Here is a 17,386-nt window from a genome sequence, read left to right as displayed (position 1 = left end):
CATCATCTGCCCTTCTGGGCACCACCACAAATTGACTACACGCTGTATTCTCATATTCAATCCAGGGGAGCAAGAACACATGGACTGTTGCGTAGATTTTGTGAAAAGGGCAAAACCATCGCTGTTGTGTCGTTGGCCATACAAGCAAGAATGGCACTGTGGTTCACTAGAATCATTCCAAGTTCAAGATCCTAAACATGGCTTGCTGTTGCTCTCACATCACAGTAGACATGGAGTGGCCTCAGCCCAGTTCCTTAGTACCCGCCGAGTTGTCAAAATGCAGCGCCCGTGGCCTCAAAGACCAGGAGTACTAAACGAAACTGCTGACAATGCGCTTCTCAGATGCAAGCGAGTTGGTTGAGTCGGTCAAATCGGCTCGCTCCTGCGAGCTGATTTTCAGTGATTGCTACAAGCTCAGGCTGGTTTTGCAACGTCAACCTCTCGCTTCTCAGCGCAATTCACACACTTTTTTTTTTTTTTTTTTGGAACTCTGGTACCGTCTACATGCAATGAGAACAATTTCACTGTCATCGCGCTTGCAGTGGGCATTCCGCGGCACAGTCTTGCCGGGCGCATTAACAACTGGAGACGTCGACAACGACGGTGTAAGTAGCTGACAAAAAACTAATACATATCATGGGTAGCTCTTCTTTGCCTTGGCCTTTGCCTTTGCCTTTGCCTTTGCATGAGCTTACCACTTGCAAGGATTGCTTTGTAGTGCAAGGAGTTTGTAGTTGGAAGTGTACAGGGGGAGCTGGCGATTTTCCGTGGACGTGGAGGCTGCGGGTCATGGCGGTCCTCAGAGGATCAAATCGAACCCGAGTTTGACTGCTGGGAAGCTGTTGTGCGCGGTGAGATCCCATCTGATAGCATTAGTGGTGCAGCGTCCGTAATCGATGCAATGAGTCTGCGCCGCCAAAGTACTGACCCTAGCTTGCTACCGAGCATGTCTTCGCGTCGTGAGTCGTTTTCGTTTGACAATATTCTGCAAATGTTTGAGCCCAGTGAGCACGCATCGCACGCTGACAGCTCCAATGAGACCAGCGAGGATGAGGGCGACCGAAAGCCGTTTGGCCGGCGAAACGACCCGAAGCTAACCGGACATGTCAAATGGGAGGACGCATTGGAGATTGAGCGCGATGGACGCAAGCCGTGGATCCTGGCACAAAAGCTTGGGACCATCACGTCGGTGCTGGTGGCCGACATCTCAAATGCTGGGCATAACTCGATTGTGGTCATTAATGGGGAAGGAAAGTGCCATATTTTCGATTATCCATTCAAACGCCGCCTGCATCCGGACCTGGCCCGGCGCAATAGGCAGCGCAGGCATTTCCGAAGGTTTTCGCAGGACCGATTCTTCCGTAACAGCACACACGGTCCGCAGCGGCCAGAGCGCCCGTCGGACCAAGTCCACGGCATGGAGTGTACTGGCAATCTGGAAAAGGCTGGCGATTGCAATGGAGTGGCCGAAGCCATGCATGCCATGAGGCCAGCATCGTATGCGCGTGACTCAATTCACGGCGAGCAGTCGCAGCAGGCGAGTCTGGACACACCATGTACGGGCCTGGATAAGGCTCACGCCATGTCGCCATTTGCGACATCAAAGTCAGCCCTGCCACGGGCAACAGCAAGCACTGCAGTTCTGAACACCATGGCGAATACGGCTGCAGTCGAGCCAGCAATGTCTTGGGGCCCGGAATCGGCTGACGCACATCTGATGGGCAAGCAGAGCTTTCTCAGCACACATACGTCCAACGCACTGCATGCAGGCATCAGAGATGCCGGGCTACTACCTGGCGACAGTGGCAATGCCGATGTCCTGGCCACGAGCAATGTGTCGTCACAAGCCGACCCACCCCTGACAATGTTCAGCCGGCACGATCCAGCCAATATGAATGGACTGAAGGTGCTTGTTGACGATGGTCACCCGTACGGAGATGAAAAAGGCAACGGCGCTCCAGTACTCTCTCCAGGTCGTACTCACCACATGGACAACACAGGCGAAGAAGGCAGCCTTGGAGCGCACAACACGCTGTCTGATGCCCCAATCGACGCAATGAGCATCGGCTACGACTTTCTCGACAGCGACTCTGAGAACGAGATGGCAGATGTAAATCCCGACGGCACCCATGTCTCGCTTCTCACTCACGAGGAGGTCCAGGACATTGAGAAGATATGGGGCGCCAATGTCGGCAAGAAGAGCGGCGACTGGTTCCCATTTGTGCTCGACCACCCAGACATGACGTTTGAGATCCCCACCAACGTTGAGCACGCCATGGTAAAGGACATAGACAATAACGGCCTGAACGAGCTGGTGTTGACAGCCACCGACGGGTTTGTGTACATCTTCCGGATCCTAGCGCCAACCAAGCAGTCGGTCAAACCCACGTTCGCCTCGCTTGGCATGTTCAGCGGCATCCCGACTACTTTGCCCAGCGTCAACATGACTGGTGCTGGGTCTCCCTACCTGGTCATGTCTGCGCCGCGCTCACCGGTTGCGTCAGATACAGACTTCTACGACCGCAAGGACAGCGACGCAGCCAACGAGGTGGGCCAAAGAGCTGATTTTGTCAGTGCACCAGCGTCGGCATTCCCGCACGAAGAGCAGCCTGCCAACCATTGCTCCGATATCAAGCTAGTCAACAAACTGTTGAAGACGATCGACCTGTCGGCCACCCCCAGCGATCGCCGGTCGCAGGGTGTTTCAACTTCTGGCGGGTCGTTTTCAGGCGGCACCACTGACCTACAGTCAGCATCAGCAGCACAGACCCCGCGCATTGCATTTGCTGACTCAGCACAAAGCGCAGGCACTACCAGCAGCATTGCTATGCCGACAAACGCCAGAAGCCCACATCTGCTGAACCTGCCTCCCGCACCGCCCCCGTCCCTGCAGCCAACCATTCCATCGGTGCTGACTGCCGCCCCGCCGTTTGCCAGCTCGCCAGCCAAGCGGCGTGGGAGTACCGGACGCAGAACCTCGCTGACTAGCCGCATGCGCGAAAGTTTTGGTGGCATCCTTGCTGGCTGGGAAGGACCTCGCCGGAGTGCTTTTGTGCACAACCAAACGGCGCCGCCCAGCCTCAACCACTCGCGGGCTCAGACCGCTGAGAACAGTGGACACTCTACTCAGGCGCATTCGCGTATGCCCAGCGGTGGAAATGAGGAGCAGCTGGATTTAGTGCAGGTTGCTGCAAAACTCCATGACCCGAAAAACGACACCGATGCAAAGACGCTCTTGACCCAGCAACGCAGCACTTCAACTAACACGGCTGACAATTCGCCACAGGTACCAAAAGGCAGCCGGCGGCTCAGCCACACCATTGGAGCATTGGGCGTGGTCGAGGAAGAGATACCGGAGCGCAGATCGAGTGAGCCAGATCAAAAGGCACAGTGCTTGGTAGAGGATAGCATTGGATGCTCGCCCAGTGCGCCTGTCAGTAGACGGTCCAGCGTCTCAAAGACACGGCCAGTCAAGCCGTTTGCCGAGCTCGCTCCAGGCCCTGATGCCGTGCCTGCTTTAGGTAAGGCATCGATAAAGCCAGCAGATCCTACGGCAGATTCGTTGTCTGCCACGGAGAACTTCCCAGATTGGTATTCATCTCGCCGCCGCACTGGCGGACCAGGGAGTAGCCGCACACATAGCCGGCGCGCCAGCATCTCGCGACCACTAGGCCCAGGCAGTCGAGGGCATAGCCGCCAGGGCAGCTTGACTGGCAGCGTGATGCGGCTGCGGTTGCCACTTGCTGGGTCCACGCATGCTGCGGAGAGTGGTAGTGACTCCAAGGGTCTATCTGAGACAGAGGGAGGCAGCGGGCGCCGTGAGAGTGTCAGCAGCAATATAAGCGTGCGCGAAGGCAGCATCCACAGCAACATAAATGCAGGGCTTGCTGCTGAACCGCTCGAGGTCGCTGTCAATGCTCGCGGCAGCTTCTCAAAGCTTGGACCCTCGCACCCCTCGGTGCCCGGCTATATTGGCGCCGGTGGTGATGATACAAGCATCTTGTCGCACGTGTCAGAGAAGCTTGCTGAGCTCAGCATGCGGTCGTCGACAAAGAGTCTTACGCCAAAGGTTGAGACCCGCAGCATCGATGGGATGCCTGGCTCCCGTGGCGAAGGCAACTTTGCAGTGTCTATTGCAGATATGCTGGAGCGCGATGTCAATCTGCAGTTACCGCCAAGCCGCACCGTTGTTGACTGGTCGGCAACCAAGGCGGATAAAATCGCAACATGGTTCCTCGACAACATTCCTGGCAACATATCGCTAGTCACAGCGCCTGTGGGTGCCTTTGGCGAGGGCACTGCGCAACGAAACAGCGGGTTTGGTTCGGATTCTGAGTCGGAGTGTAGCTGCTCATCGTGCAGCTGTTCGTTTTCGAGCAGTGACAGCGAAGGAAGCACGTCTTCTGAATCGGACTATGGCAACAACCCTGGCACGGGTGACATGGGCATGAAAAGGCCCTCTACCCAGATATCTCTGGATGCATCGGTCCCTCTTGCGGCGCCCATGGACCTATCAGCAGTTGCACCGGTTAGCCATGTCGGTGTCAACCTGCCTAAGCCAGTTGGCATGAGTGCGATTCACAAGGAGCGTCAAAACGAAGACACGACCTGTAGCTCCAATGGAGGTGCTGGCCAGCAAGGGCCAGAGACTGACATCCCTGGCTCGCCGCATAAATCCACATCCGAACCAAAGGCAGGCGAAGATGCGGAGCTTGCCAGGTCTGGTGAGGAAGCGGAGCAGGCATTCCTGATCCTGAGTAAGCCCGGCGGACGGTTTGTGCCAATTGATATGGTTCGAGGCCGACTGCTGTCGACGGTAGAACCGCCACCGGTCCCAAGGCCGTCGGATACTGGTGGCAACGTGACCCACATGATGAATATCGACACCAGTGACTCGCTTCGCGGACTGCAAATGTCTGCGGCAGCAGACCTCTACATGCAGCAGTATGCTGGCGTTGACATTTCAACTCTTTCAAGCTCATACTTTGGCAGATCGTCTAGCTGGCATAGCAACAGCATTGTGTGGCCGACGAACATTCCAATCGCCTCGTATAACTCCACCGGTAACCCGATCGACCGCAGCATAGCCCATGCTTCGGGCGATGGTCCGGTGCTAAAGTCTCAGCGCAGCCACCCATCGCTTGCCGATAAGACCACCCCTATTCCGGCACATCCTGCAGGCGACGACTCGAGCGTCCCGCCAACACCGAGTGATACCGGCAGCTTCGTCAGTGTCAACATCGCCCACCGCGTGCCCCACGATGTGGGCAGCGTCGGCAGTATGCTTAGTGGCCAGCCAGGGTCGCGTCGGTCGCAGGTCAGCGGTGGCGCGCAGTCATATTTCAACTCGGTTCAATCAATGAGTGGTGGAGCGCCCTCTGCTTCTGGGATCCGCCCAGCCCGCGGCATGTACCGCGGCAGCAACGACGGCTATCGCAACTCCTCTGGCGGCAGTGTCGGTCTCAATTCTCTCTATCTCCGTGGAGCTGCAACCAGCGGCAGCGCGACGCCAGTTGGGACCAACGCATATAGCCGGATGGTGACCTTGGGAGCAGCTGGTTTGCGCGGCTACATTGGCAATCCGACAAATCGCCAGCGTAACAGCGGCAGCTCGAGCGTTCACTACCGCGGAGATGACAGCAGCCTTTCCTCGGGAATGCACACGCTCAACTCTGCGTACACTGCGTCGCGCGGCTACAGCATGGGGTTTGGATCGAACACGGCGTCAGGTGTGGTGCTACGCGACAACCTTCCTATCGTGCCTTCTACCCCGTCGAACATGGCAGCGGGTCAGTCGCTGGTGAGCGGCACAGACCGCTCGGCAAAGTATCGGTTGGAAGTGGCCCGCCAGGGTGCAAAGGGTAGGCGCGGTAGCTCGTCGATCCCGACTGTCGCCTCAGCATCTCCGCAGAAGGGGCAGCATATTTCTCGATACAGCCCATCGTTCGCTGGGTGGTCGGCTAGCTACAAGGAAAGCAGCATACTCAGCACCATTCGGGACCAGGACGACGCAGATGAAGCTGAGAGAGGCTGCGCACCAGAGCATGACACTAGCAAGTCAGATGTTGGTGCTCGTGGTACAGTTGCGGCTACCGGCAGCAGTGGTCGCAAGGTACCCCCTGGCGCCTTGCCCTCAGACCCCCTTTCCACGCCCGTAAAGGACCTGTACACGAGTCCGTTTGGGGATGAGTCCGGTCGAAGCTACTGGCAGCACACCGAACCGCAATCTGTCCGCTCACATTCGTCGCTGGGCACCGGCACAAGCGCGCACCAACTGGCCATGGGTGGAGAGAAGGAAGAGGAAGTAGAGGATGCGCCCCAGCCGATGGAAGCCGACGTGGCAACGTTCATGGTCGGCGGTGTGTCGACTGGAAAGCGTAAGCGCGCTATCCTCGGCTCTATTACCGGCGATAAGATGCCTGCCAATCCAGAAACTGACGATGTCGACGAGCAAGAATCCAACCAGCTCGTTGCGCTGGTGACCATGGACGGCATCATTAACTGCTACGACCCCAGGCGCAAGACTAACCACTTCCTCTGCCTCAACTCGCGGGACCCGGTTCTGGGCATCTGGAAGATCAAGATGCACGAGGAAGTGTGTAACCCGTCGCCGCTGGAGACTATGGCTCGCATTGCCAATGTCGACTTTGACTTGGAGGCTGGCGACGAGTTATTGGCAAGTACCCCAGCCAAGCGCATCTACCGCCGTGTTGGTCTGTCTCGTCGCGACCTGTACCACGCCGTATGCCATTCGATCTATGTCGAGGACCGCCTCTATGCAGTTGACCAGGTCGAGGCGCGCCGCCGCAGGCGCATCAAGCGCAGAATCAACAGCTCGCGGAGCCAGCTTATGGATAATCCACCAGTGAGAGGAAGGGGCCAAGATGGATTACCGCGGGTCAAGAAGCAGGCGAAACAGCTCAGACAAGCGCAAGAAAGCACATCTAGAGCACAAAAGGCAGCCAGGTACAACCGTGTTGGCCGTGCTATGCGTAGCCTCGGCCATCACCTTCGTGACCTGGCAACTGGAAGTGGTCTGCAGACGGCAGCTGTCGATCCGGCAGCTGGAGACGCACCGCCTTCGTCACAGCCGATCACCGACGATGAGGACGGCCACGGCTCGAGAAGTGGTGCACCAATATCTCCAAACAACCGGAGGTTTGCTGATATCAACAAGAAGCCCCTTACCCTCGAAAATAGGCCAGGAGGGGCCCGGACCGTACGCGACGAGGGCCCACATCCGGCTGCAGCTCACAACTTTGACACATTAGGCATGGGTGCAATCCAGACACAGGATATGAATGCGGCATTCCTCCAGCTTGTGACCGGCGGACTCCCCAAACCTGTCAGCACTGATCTGACTGCTGCTTTAACTGGCTGGTATGGCGAGAACCGCAACGATTACCGCCGTAGTCTTCGTGTTGCTGACAGTTTGGTCGTGAGCACATGGCGTGGTACCACATACTTTGTCGATACAGGGACGCTCCTCGATGTTGCTCATTACTTGCAGCTGTTCATGCAGCGCTGGAATCGCAGCAGAGATGCGGCACGATCAGCAGGAACTGGGTCTGATAATGACGGGAGCCATAGCGACATACAGAGCTGTGCCATGGCCAGTATGTACGGCCAATTGAGCCAGTTCACCGATATCAGTGGCCTTATCTCGCGCTTGCGTGCCAATGCCAGCGTCATCCAGTTCAAATTCCAGGACACAGTGGCAGCATTTGTGTCTGATACATATGCGCCAGCGACGGGCGGACCCAATGTCCCATGTCTTTTCTACGTTGACTACAAGGATCGGATCTGGGTTTACTACCATCTGGACGAAATCGCCGAAATGGACGATGTCTATGGTGCGACATGGTTCCGCGAGGAGATTCCAAACCTGCAGCTGACCGATGAGAAGCGCGAGGAGATGCAAAAGAGTAACCAGAAGTACAACTACGACAAGCCATTTTCGATTGTCGACCTTGCGTATCGCCGCATCAACTTGGATCCATGGATGCCGCTTCCCGGTGATGATTGGTACAAGAAGCTTGTGTCCAGCAATGAGCACCAGTATCCGTACTCGTCCAAGACATGGCGCAAGATGAGCTCTGTATGCAGGAAGCAGGACAGCGAGCCTTCAAACACGAGCGATGCGCCAAAAGAAAAGTCGGTGGCCAACTTCGAGATGCACCTGGAGGACCTGCGCACATTTGACACCAACCACGCACCAAGCGAGGTGAGCACGCAGGGACGCAGCATAGGCCAAATCAATGCCAATGTCACTGGCCGCTTCCACACATCGTTTTTGCCTGGGCCGTACATGTGTCCAATCTGGGCGGATATCGAGTCTGTCGACCTGTACGATGTTGGCTCGTGCTCGCTGATGGAGCTGGCTACCCCGGAGCTCCTTGCAGTCAAGGACATTTTCTGCGACGAGCTCGGGATTGATCCCGAGTCTGTCGACAAGAGAGTCAACTTGGCCACAATCCCCGGCTTGGCAAACTGGGTTCGCAGCTGTCTATATCTCCCGTAAAATCTTGATATCTATGGATGAATGCTACTTGCAGTACGCCTCCAGTATCCATCGCGTATGGTCCTGCATATCCTCAGTTCTGCGAGCACAAAGCGAAGCAACAGCATGTTGCTTGGTGCCTAGCACGGCATGACAGAGTCCACGATCAATGGGGTGCTTAGTGATGGACATATGATAAGGACCAACCTCTTGCCAAAGCACACTACAACCCCTGCCTATATCGTATCAGCTACTGCCTCTGTGACCTTGCTCGATTGGCTTGCAGTCTTGAGCGATATTATAGTGTCGGAATTATTGTGCAAAGTAGTATCAGGAATAAATAGCTATTAAACCCTGCCCGGAGAAAGCAGCTCGCCGCTCGCAGTGTAGCTAGGCGAGAGCGAATGGCAGGAGGGTCAGCGTGAGGAGAAGCGCAGCACCTACACGTATCTTGCCCGCAGAGCTTGCGGTATTCTGGACATTAGCTGCCTGCTGCATAGCAGCGCTCAGAAGACTGTAGTCGCTGCTGCTGGCCTCATCTCCAGGGCAAACAAAATTCTTGCACTCGTTAGAGTAGCAGCAGCTGAGAGTATCCTTGTCTGTTGTGCAGTTGACTAAAGATGTGTCGATGTTTTTCCACACCTGCTGCACAGTGCCATTGTAGGCGATCCAGTACGAGTTGCCGCCATTAGCCACCAGTGCACCTTGAGCACAGCCTGACATTATTTAGAAAATGAGTTGTTGACGCTGTAAAAGAATATTGAAGAACAATAAAAATTTCCTCCACAGACCGCGGGCCGGCTAGTCATTTAAACGTATCTCCAAACAGCCTTCCTAAGCGGGGTCTGCCTTGAACCCATTCTCGAAAACTAGCAATTCCATTAGGATACAGGTTTTTTTTTTTTTTTTTAAATACCCGTGCCACGAAATATTTTTGGCTGGTTAAAATCAAACATCAATTGTTGGGAATAGGCGCGGATTTCTCCTTTGCCGATTCCCAGAAAACAAGAAAAACGGTGAGAGGAGTGGGCCTATTCCGTACAGAACTACTGCATAGAAGGGCATCGCCATGTTCTTATTTGGACATTTACACCATGCGCATTTCTGCCGTGTCTGTGACAAAAGGAGGACGCGTTGTATCTGGGCTGTGATGGGGCTCAGTCTACGTACTGTTCCTGGAAAATGTCTATATGTGCTATCCTTTGTATGTTGAAAGAAAGCGATAGATGCTTGGCAAGGGCAATCCGGCCATTTTTGCATCTTGTTTGTTTATCGATTTTGATGCCAGACTGATGATCGACAGATGTGGCCCGGGACCACCAAAAGCGTGAATGGGTATCCTGGATGCCGCGCTGCTATTGCAGCAAGCACGAGGCTGGCACGACCAGTCTGCAGACTGATGCCTAATAGCGGCCATCAATAGGTGGGCTGAATTAGACTTTACTAACATCGATACATATCAAGGGTTAGCGTAGTATATCTTTGGAATAATAGCTGCAAGAGCGCTAAACATGGAACCGCAACATCTATTAAAAGCTGGTTATTCAATAGTTTATAGTTTTGCGCTTTCACAAGCTCGAGCATATGCGGTCCATCACCCCCACACCGATCGCATCCCCTTGTCGAAGCCAAGATGGCCCCCAGCAAGTACTATTGCTGGTTAAAAGACGCGCAAATTTCGGCAAGATATATGTATACTGAGATGAGATGAAGAGCAAACACTTACCCCAGTGCTGAGCATCCACAAGCCTAGTGCCGTTCAGCACCACCTACCAAGGGAGAAGAGTGGGTGAATACAAAGAAAAGTCCGATATACCCTGCCACTACCAACAGGACCATGCCCAAAACAGAACTCAAGAGGATTCAGTCCATATATAACCTACTACCCCCAGGAACTGAACCCTAAGTACTGGAACCAAAAGTCCTAGCACAAACAGCATGATTCTCTGCAGCTGGGGAAACATAATAGCAAAAAACAAATACAGATACAAATACACAAGATCAACCAGACACTTAACTTTCGGTACGTAGGCGATAATTGTCCTTCGATGGCTATAGCGATGACACCATTTGTGCCTCAATAGAAAACATCGATGGAAAGTGTAGGTGTCGATAATAGCTTTAAAACTAGCTAGGAGAAAAATGGCTGAAGACCAGGTGCTGTGTGCATACGCTGACAGGCCCTTACACCATGTCGAGATGCTGCGATATTATCAGAGGCAACGATATCATGACATGCAATCATCATACATAGGAGTGCCATGGTCAGTGGTTGGACCTAAACAATGATAAAATGGGCACATAGTACTGTATTAGGAACAAGTAGCTCAAGGGCCATGTTGATTCTAGAATGTATGCTGCCCTAGCGTGCAAAAGATATATGAATGTCAGAAAAGTAGGATCAGAAAGCTGTATGCAAAAAGCGAAGAGTTTAGTCGATGTAGCTACCCCTCTTGCATGTTGTGCTGGGGAATGATAAAGTGCGACATAGTCGCAGCTAGAATACACAGCGGCGCAGGGAACAGGTTCATGCTGTAGCCAAATATATACTTGGGTATGTCCCTGTTATGGTAAATATATGGAGTGCAGAGGCGACCCAGGATCACATTCATACCACTAGAGGTGCTGAGCCAATGGAAATATTAAGTAGAGGTGTGTAATCACTGCGATCATAGCTTGCTGCTCTGGTATCGTTACTGGTCAACGTCTGAGTGGTAAGACGAAATCTTCATAAAGGGCAGCAGGTGGTGCCATTAATTTCTGTTCTACTTTTTCCCTGTGGGGTTTAACTTCATTCTATTTCGCAAACACGCAGAAAAGCTCTGGCACTACTTGTTCCCACATCTTATCACAACGCTAGGACTATCATAACTACACCATATCTAAGTGTATTTGCATTATTTCGCTGTAGTGTTGCTTTCCGCCAACTCCAGGCACCAATGCCAGTGACATCACCAATGACGGCACCCAGGATCAGACACAGCAGCAGGGGCTCTGGTCCAGCCGCAAACAATGGCAGCTCGGATTCAGACTTCTAAAGGGCGATGTTTAGATGGCCGAGGCATGGGTGTCTCGATCATACCAAAAAATCGACGACGCTCGCGCAACAACTGAGATGTATATATTATGTCCATGTCCTCATAATTTTCACTCCTGTTTCATAAGAACTCACTATAACCCCAATCACCCAACACAAAGAAAATGTTAGCAGTAGACCGACCTATACTTTATTCTATGCTGTAATTATTCAATTGTTTTCTTGCGCTCCTTGCCAAGATCGACATGCCTAATTGCTGAACAGAATATGACCAATATTCCACTAAATGCAACAAATACGTAAAACGCACTGTGCATGCTGTCAGCCCAAAGATGGATGATTCTTGACTGGATGTCGTGCGGAATAGTATCACTGTAAATGTTGCGCTGGTCTCCAAGAGTAGACGCTATATCTGACGCATGCGTAGGGAATTCGTTCACCAAGCCGGTGATACCTGTCTTGATGCGGCTGTCCAGGATTGAAGTCATAATGCTGGTTGCGAGGATTCCACCCAGTGTTCGAATGAAGGAATATGATGTCGTCACTGTTGCCATGTGCTTGCCAGCAACACTAGCTTGGCAGACAAGCAGAGGTGGCTGAGACACGAAACCAACGCCGAGCCCAAGTAGAAATAGATAAACAATCCTTTCTCCAAAGCCAGTACTCGCTTTGTACAGCAAAAGTAAGGACGCACCGGCTGCAGCAAGGACTGCACCAACACGAATCGGTATGAGGAATCGACCTGACCTGGCGATATAAATACCACACAGAGGCGATGCCAATACAACCCCAAGGGCCATAGGAAGAAGATGCAATCCACCTGATGTAGTTGACGCGTGCTTGATCGCGAGTTCCCAGGCAGGAATGTTATTAAGGGCCCCAAATGATACTCCACCTATGGCAAACACTGCCATTAAGGCTGAAAGGACATTGCGGTTTCCTAGGAGACGTACTGGGATGATTGGGTCAGTAACAAAGCGGTACTCGACATATCCAAACACAAGCAGTACGACAAATCCGCAAATGAGACACGCCAGGACCTGCGCCGATGTCCACTCGTACTGTTGGCCACCCCAAGACAGTCCAAGCAAAATAGGAACCATCCCAATGGTGAACAACACACAGCCGATAAAGTCAATGCGCTTGATTTTCTCCTTGAACGTTCCCTTGGTCTTTGGCAGCTTGAGCGTGAAGAAGATCAGGGCCATGGCAATGACACAGACTGGAATATTGATCCAGAATACGATTCGCCATGAAGCATGCTCGACGATGCCGCCACCCATCACCGGTCCGACTACGGTGGCAATAGTGAATATTGCACTAAACACGCCAATGTAGTTGCCACGCTCCCGTTCGCTGAAAAGATCGCCTAATACAACCATCCCCAGACCAAGGATTCCACCACCGCCGACTCCTTGGATTGTGCGGCTGGCGATGAGCATGTTCATCGACTGCGATGCCCCGCAGAGAACGGAGCCAACCAAAAATATAGCGATACTGGTTAAAATAGTCTCAACGCGGCCAAGGATGTCGCTGATTTTGCCGATAATCGCCTGTACAATCGTCGACGATAGCATGTACGTGGTGATGATCCAGACAGCCTGGCCTAGCGCATCAAAATCACTGGCAATTGGTACATAAATGCTGGCCATGATAGTTGCATCCAGAGCAGAAATAAAAAACAGCATGCCTATGCTAGCAATTGCGCAAAAAAGCTGCTTCTTGGAAAGCGTATATGAAGCCAAATCACCACCGGCTGCTTCGTTGGAAGCAACAGGACTGCCATTGGCCGCTTCACTAGAGTGACTCTCTGCACCTGCACCAGCCTCAAGCGCTTTCTCGGAAATAGGCTGCTCATTGATATCTGGCACAGCTTCCATAGCGCCCGAATCCCGCAGAGTGAGGGTCTCGTCGAGAGCGGTTTTAGTCCCGGTCTCGGTGACAGACATTATAGATTAGAGAATAAACTTGTAGGGGTGAAGAGTAAGGCTAAGCGTCAAGTTTCTTTCTTTTCAGCTGATATGCTGGCACTCTGCCTCCATGCAGTACTCAAGGGGCTACTCGTCCCATGCCTTGCTTATATCTTTTGTGTAGAGTGCTGAGGCCGAGAAACTTGAGTCCAACAGAAATGGCAAACAACCACACTATACAGTTCCTAACATTGTTCACTCGAATAGCGATTACTATATTGTGTGGACATCCAACAATTTGATTTCGCCACCAAACAAGTAAAATAGCACCCATGCAACAATGCCATATGCCGTTTTGTGGCGGTGGTTGCTTGGCCCACCCCTCTCCCTATTGTTAAAATGTTGACAACAGGGAATTAGCTGGCAGACATGCTGGTGCTCGCACAGGTTGAACCTTTGCTCAAAATACATGGAGGTAGCAGTCTCGTTGTTTGTCGAACGCTCGGCCATCAGTTTCAGGCGCTCTTCCCTGGCCTTTTCAAGCGACATGGGCCACTCAATGTGCTCGAACAAGCAGTCGTTGATTGTAAGAGGCAGGCTGCCAAATCGCGGGAGCTCGAACAGCTTCTCAGCCCACCAGTCCTGCTGCTGCGGGGGAACGACCTTGGTTGATGGGATCCTCATGGACGGATCGATGAGGAAAAAGGCAAGGATCTTGCGGTGGCCAGGCTTCGACGGATCCTTGAGCTTGAAGCCAGAGACCTGGTGCTGGTAGATATTTGGGAAGCAAATGCAGCGACCGCTGAGTGCCTCAACGCTGCCAAGTTCTTGAGACAACATAGCATCTAGATTGCCATCCACTTCAATGCCATATCCAAGCCTTACGCCACGCTTATCACCTTGCTCATAGTGAATCAACCTCTTGATGGACTGACGGAAGTTGAGCCTGCTCTCTGTGATATTGTCGACATCGTAGTAGTAGATTCCCGTGGCAACGATATGCTCGTTGGCCATGGCTTCAACATGCCAGCTGCCTCCCTCGTACTCTGGCTTGTCTGGAGTCAGCACGATGTTCGACATCTTGACGATCGCCTGAAGGCGACGACTACGGAAGCTGAAGGCAGGAATAGGACGGTCTGGCATTTTGAACTCCTCTGGAGGAGGCGGAATGAACTCCCTGGTTTCTAGCCACCTTCTATACTCGTCGTCAAACCCAACCACATCACTTTCTCCTGAATCCGCGCCATCGCTTTCGACCAAGTCTGGGTTTCCATCTTCTGAAAATCACGCATACGGGTCAGGTACGACGCGGCGGCCACGCATAAACGCAAGATCCGTGACCATGTTCTCAAACATGGGCACGAAACGAGCAAAGATGTTTGCAATAGTTGGATACAGCTTTGCATGCCTCACAGGATGGAGGTTATTGATGTACGACTCGACTTCGACCGAGCCATCGTCGCGAACATGGAACTCACTAGGGAGCCAGCAGTACTGCCTCGACAAATAATCGCCGTCGACTGGAACGTTGCCCATGTCTGAGTCTGCCGTTTCCTTGCGCCACTCATGAACACCGCACGGCCGACACTTGATAGTCAGCGGTTCCAGGGCGGCAGCTGGCGAGGCGATGGGCTGGCACAGGAAAGACCCGTCGTAAAAGAGTGGGTACAGCGACGGATGGATGAGGTTCAGCACCTGCTCGTTCGTGCTCGGGTGCCAGTCTTTCAGCTTGGCGTAGTAGTCGAGTTCTTCCAGAACATACTTGATTTCTAGATCAGTCAGACCCTGGCTTTTGGCCTCAGTAGTCCACTTCTGGCGAATCGCACCGTCCTGCATCTTGACGGTCCAGCCTGGCTTGGCCCTGATAGCACCGCTCATTGCGACCATACGCATCTCCATTACCGTGCGCATTTCAGTGTCCACTTTGGCGTACACAGCACCGCCGCCATGCTTCTTACGGAGACATTTGAATAGTGTATTGATACTCATTGGAGGAGCAAAGGAGTAGAAAGACGGAATCCAGCGGAAGAAAAGAAGACAGTAAATGACTGGGCTTTGTCGTGCTTGTTTCTGAGTGATGGTCAAAGGGCATTTTATAGTCATTTTCATGGCAAATTATCCGCAGCCATTTCGCGCGGGTTCTGCGGCTTGAGCCGAGTTGCACATCCAGACCATACATTCGGATATACGGGAACCGAAAGCGGTGCTTCTGAGCATTCGAATATTTATTCAGCAGACAAGGACCTCCGCCAACAGACTGACACCGTCGCTTTGTGCGTCCCTGATCTGAATGGACTGTGTGTCCATGCTATGCGACTGAATGGCGTTCTCTTCGTCCCCATGATGCTGCGCAGCAACATCCTTGTAATAATAGAACTCTTGGTTGAAGTAGACACTCCCACAGAACCGGCTGTTTGTGTCGGCAATGCCGTTTAGCACAAAGAACTGGCGGAACCAGATGCAGACCACCATGGTAATTATCATCGCCACTATTCCAGCAAACAGAATTTCGATTTACTGGCCGTTGCGAGGATACGCACCGGTGACCAGATACTGGAAGATGCGACAGCCATTGTACGATGGTATGGCATAGAAGAACCTGTAGGGGCCAGAGGTGAGCTTAGGGGGTGTTGCACACGAGATAATTGTGCTGATAACAGTCGGGACGGTTGCACAGACAAGGAGTATTGGTGGGCTGTTGATGTATAAATGGAACAGCTAAAGCGCATACGCAGCGTTGACTGTTGTGCCGAGGAACCAAATTTTGAAAAAACGAGGCAGTTTTATATTTTAACGCGCTTTCACCATACTCAGGTTCGCAGTAGATTAGAAACGCCAGTGAAAAGTAGAACGACACGATTAACGACATGCAGAAGATATGAGCCGGTCACATAATGGCTAAGTCTCTGAATCGAACTTTGGTAAACAGCGGGTATGATGCAGTCCTCCATATGAGCATTTTTGACAGCGAGCACACCATCATGCAGAGGCAGCCAGATAAAAATACAAGCCGTGCATTGCTGGAAGTATCTAGAGACTCATCAACTGTTGTATATCCGATCGGCTGAAGCAATGCTACAGGGGTTGTTTGTGCTCCATCTGATCTACTGGCGTCCATTCTGTGCAACTGGAATGCTTGAACTATCTTGAACGAGTACTGATATAAAACTGTAGAGATAGCGTTCCTCATGGCGGTTTTGATGAACATCATTTCTCCAGTTGGGTGTCGATCACTGGACTCAATAACAGTCAGCGCCTGTGAGGAGTTGTAGGAGGAGCCGTTATGTAGTGTGTTGCTCAGGCTGTCACTCAATGCAGGGTTGATGACAAGTGCGCTCCATGCGCTGTCCCGAATCCATGTCTCGACGCTTTCAGAAGAGCCCAAGCCATCCACACGAGACCAGATTGGAAGTGAATCCTTTGTAGGGGTATCCAATACCATCTGTGTTATATTGGCGCCGACTGGACCGCCATCTAGATCGACTATCTGCACGACCACGTTGTGTGCAAATGTACTGCACTTATACACGGAGCTGTAGTATAGACACAGAAGTGTCCAGATCACGACTATGCCAACCAAAATGATTCTGAGATGGCCGATTATACATCTAGTTATACAAGGGTGGATTTCGCTGCTGAATATGCCTATTCGACCACTGTCGCTGTCGGGTTGGAATTTCCAATAACATAGTCTGCACATTGAGGATATGAGTGGGGTAAAATTAAAGAGGGCGCAAAGGATGACACCTAAAATGCGAGTCTACCTACAGCGGCGATAGGGGCGGCTGATTTATACCTATGCACTTATATTCTTTGCTGCTTTGACCCTTTCGTCTACAGTACTTAATATCCGGAATGAATATATTTCCAGTGCAGCGACTATACGGCCAGTGTACGATCCTGGGGCTTCACTGATAGATACAACCATTCTAGGCACCA

The 17,386-nt window shown here is 52.4% G+C and overlaps 5 protein-coding genes across 5 annotated transcripts; 1 reads left to right on the top strand and 4 right to left on the bottom strand.

The window, feature by feature from the left end:
- Positions 1-514: 514 nt before the first annotated feature.
- On the top strand, positions 515-8,835 carry DL89DRAFT_319621 (uncharacterized protein). Its single transcript, XM_040891145.1, has one exon. The coding sequence runs from the start codon at positions 902-904 to the stop codon at positions 8,519-8,521; it is 7,620 nt and encodes a 2,539-aa protein (XP_040747165.1). The 5' UTR covers positions 515-901; the 3' UTR covers positions 8,522-8,835.
- On the bottom strand, positions 8,806-9,256 carry DL89DRAFT_263959 (uncharacterized protein). The gene has a single exon (XM_040886042.1). The coding sequence runs from the start codon at positions 9,221-9,223 to the stop codon at positions 8,891-8,893; it is 333 nt and encodes a 110-aa protein (XP_040747164.1). The 5' UTR covers positions 9,224-9,256; the 3' UTR covers positions 8,806-8,890.
- A 2,712-nt stretch (positions 9,257-11,968) lies between these two features.
- On the bottom strand, positions 11,969-13,240 carry DL89DRAFT_209463 (MFS general substrate transporter; the record flags this gene model as incomplete). The annotated part of the gene is made up of 1 exon (XM_040884161.1): positions 11,969-13,240. A coding segment is annotated over one exon (1,272 nt), but the record flags the coding sequence as incomplete, so codon positions are not given.
- A 480-nt stretch (positions 13,241-13,720) lies between these two features.
- Positions 13,721-15,358, bottom strand: DL89DRAFT_219533 (uncharacterized protein; the record flags this gene model as incomplete). Its single annotated transcript, XM_040884396.1, has 3 exons — positions 13,721-14,724; positions 14,767-14,945; positions 15,036-15,358. 3 exons carry the CDS (start codon positions 15,356-15,358, stop codon positions 13,721-13,723), a joined length of 1,506 nt encoding a protein of 501 aa, XP_040747162.1.
- Positions 15,359-16,334: 976 nt separating this feature from the next.
- Positions 16,335-17,147, bottom strand: DL89DRAFT_299569 (uncharacterized protein; the record flags this gene model as incomplete). Its single annotated transcript, XM_040890808.1, has 1 exon — positions 16,335-17,147. The coding sequence occupies one exon, from the start codon at positions 17,145-17,147 to the stop codon at positions 16,335-16,337; it is 813 nt and encodes a 270-aa protein (XP_040747161.1).
- Between the last annotated feature and the right edge of the window lie 239 nt (positions 17,148-17,386).

Source organism: Linderina pennispora (genome assembly GCF_002104995.1).
Source record: "Linderina pennispora strain ATCC 12442 chromosome Unknown DL89scaffold_1, whole genome shotgun sequence".
Taxonomy (NCBI): Eukaryota; Fungi; Kickxellomycota; class Kickxellomycetes; order Kickxellales; family Kickxellaceae; genus Linderina; species Linderina pennispora.
The sequence above is the reverse complement of the archived record's forward strand: the minus strand, read 5'-3'. Positions and strand labels throughout refer to the sequence as shown.

Coding starts and splice junctions, on each gene's coding strand:
- DL89DRAFT_319621 (XM_040891145.1), top strand. CDS start 902: ATGAGTCTGCGCCGCCAAAGTACTGACCCTAGCTTGCTACCGAGCATG.
- DL89DRAFT_263959 (XM_040886042.1), bottom strand. CDS start 9,223: ATGTCAGGCTGTGCTCAAGGTGCACTGGTGGCTAATGGCGGCAACTCG.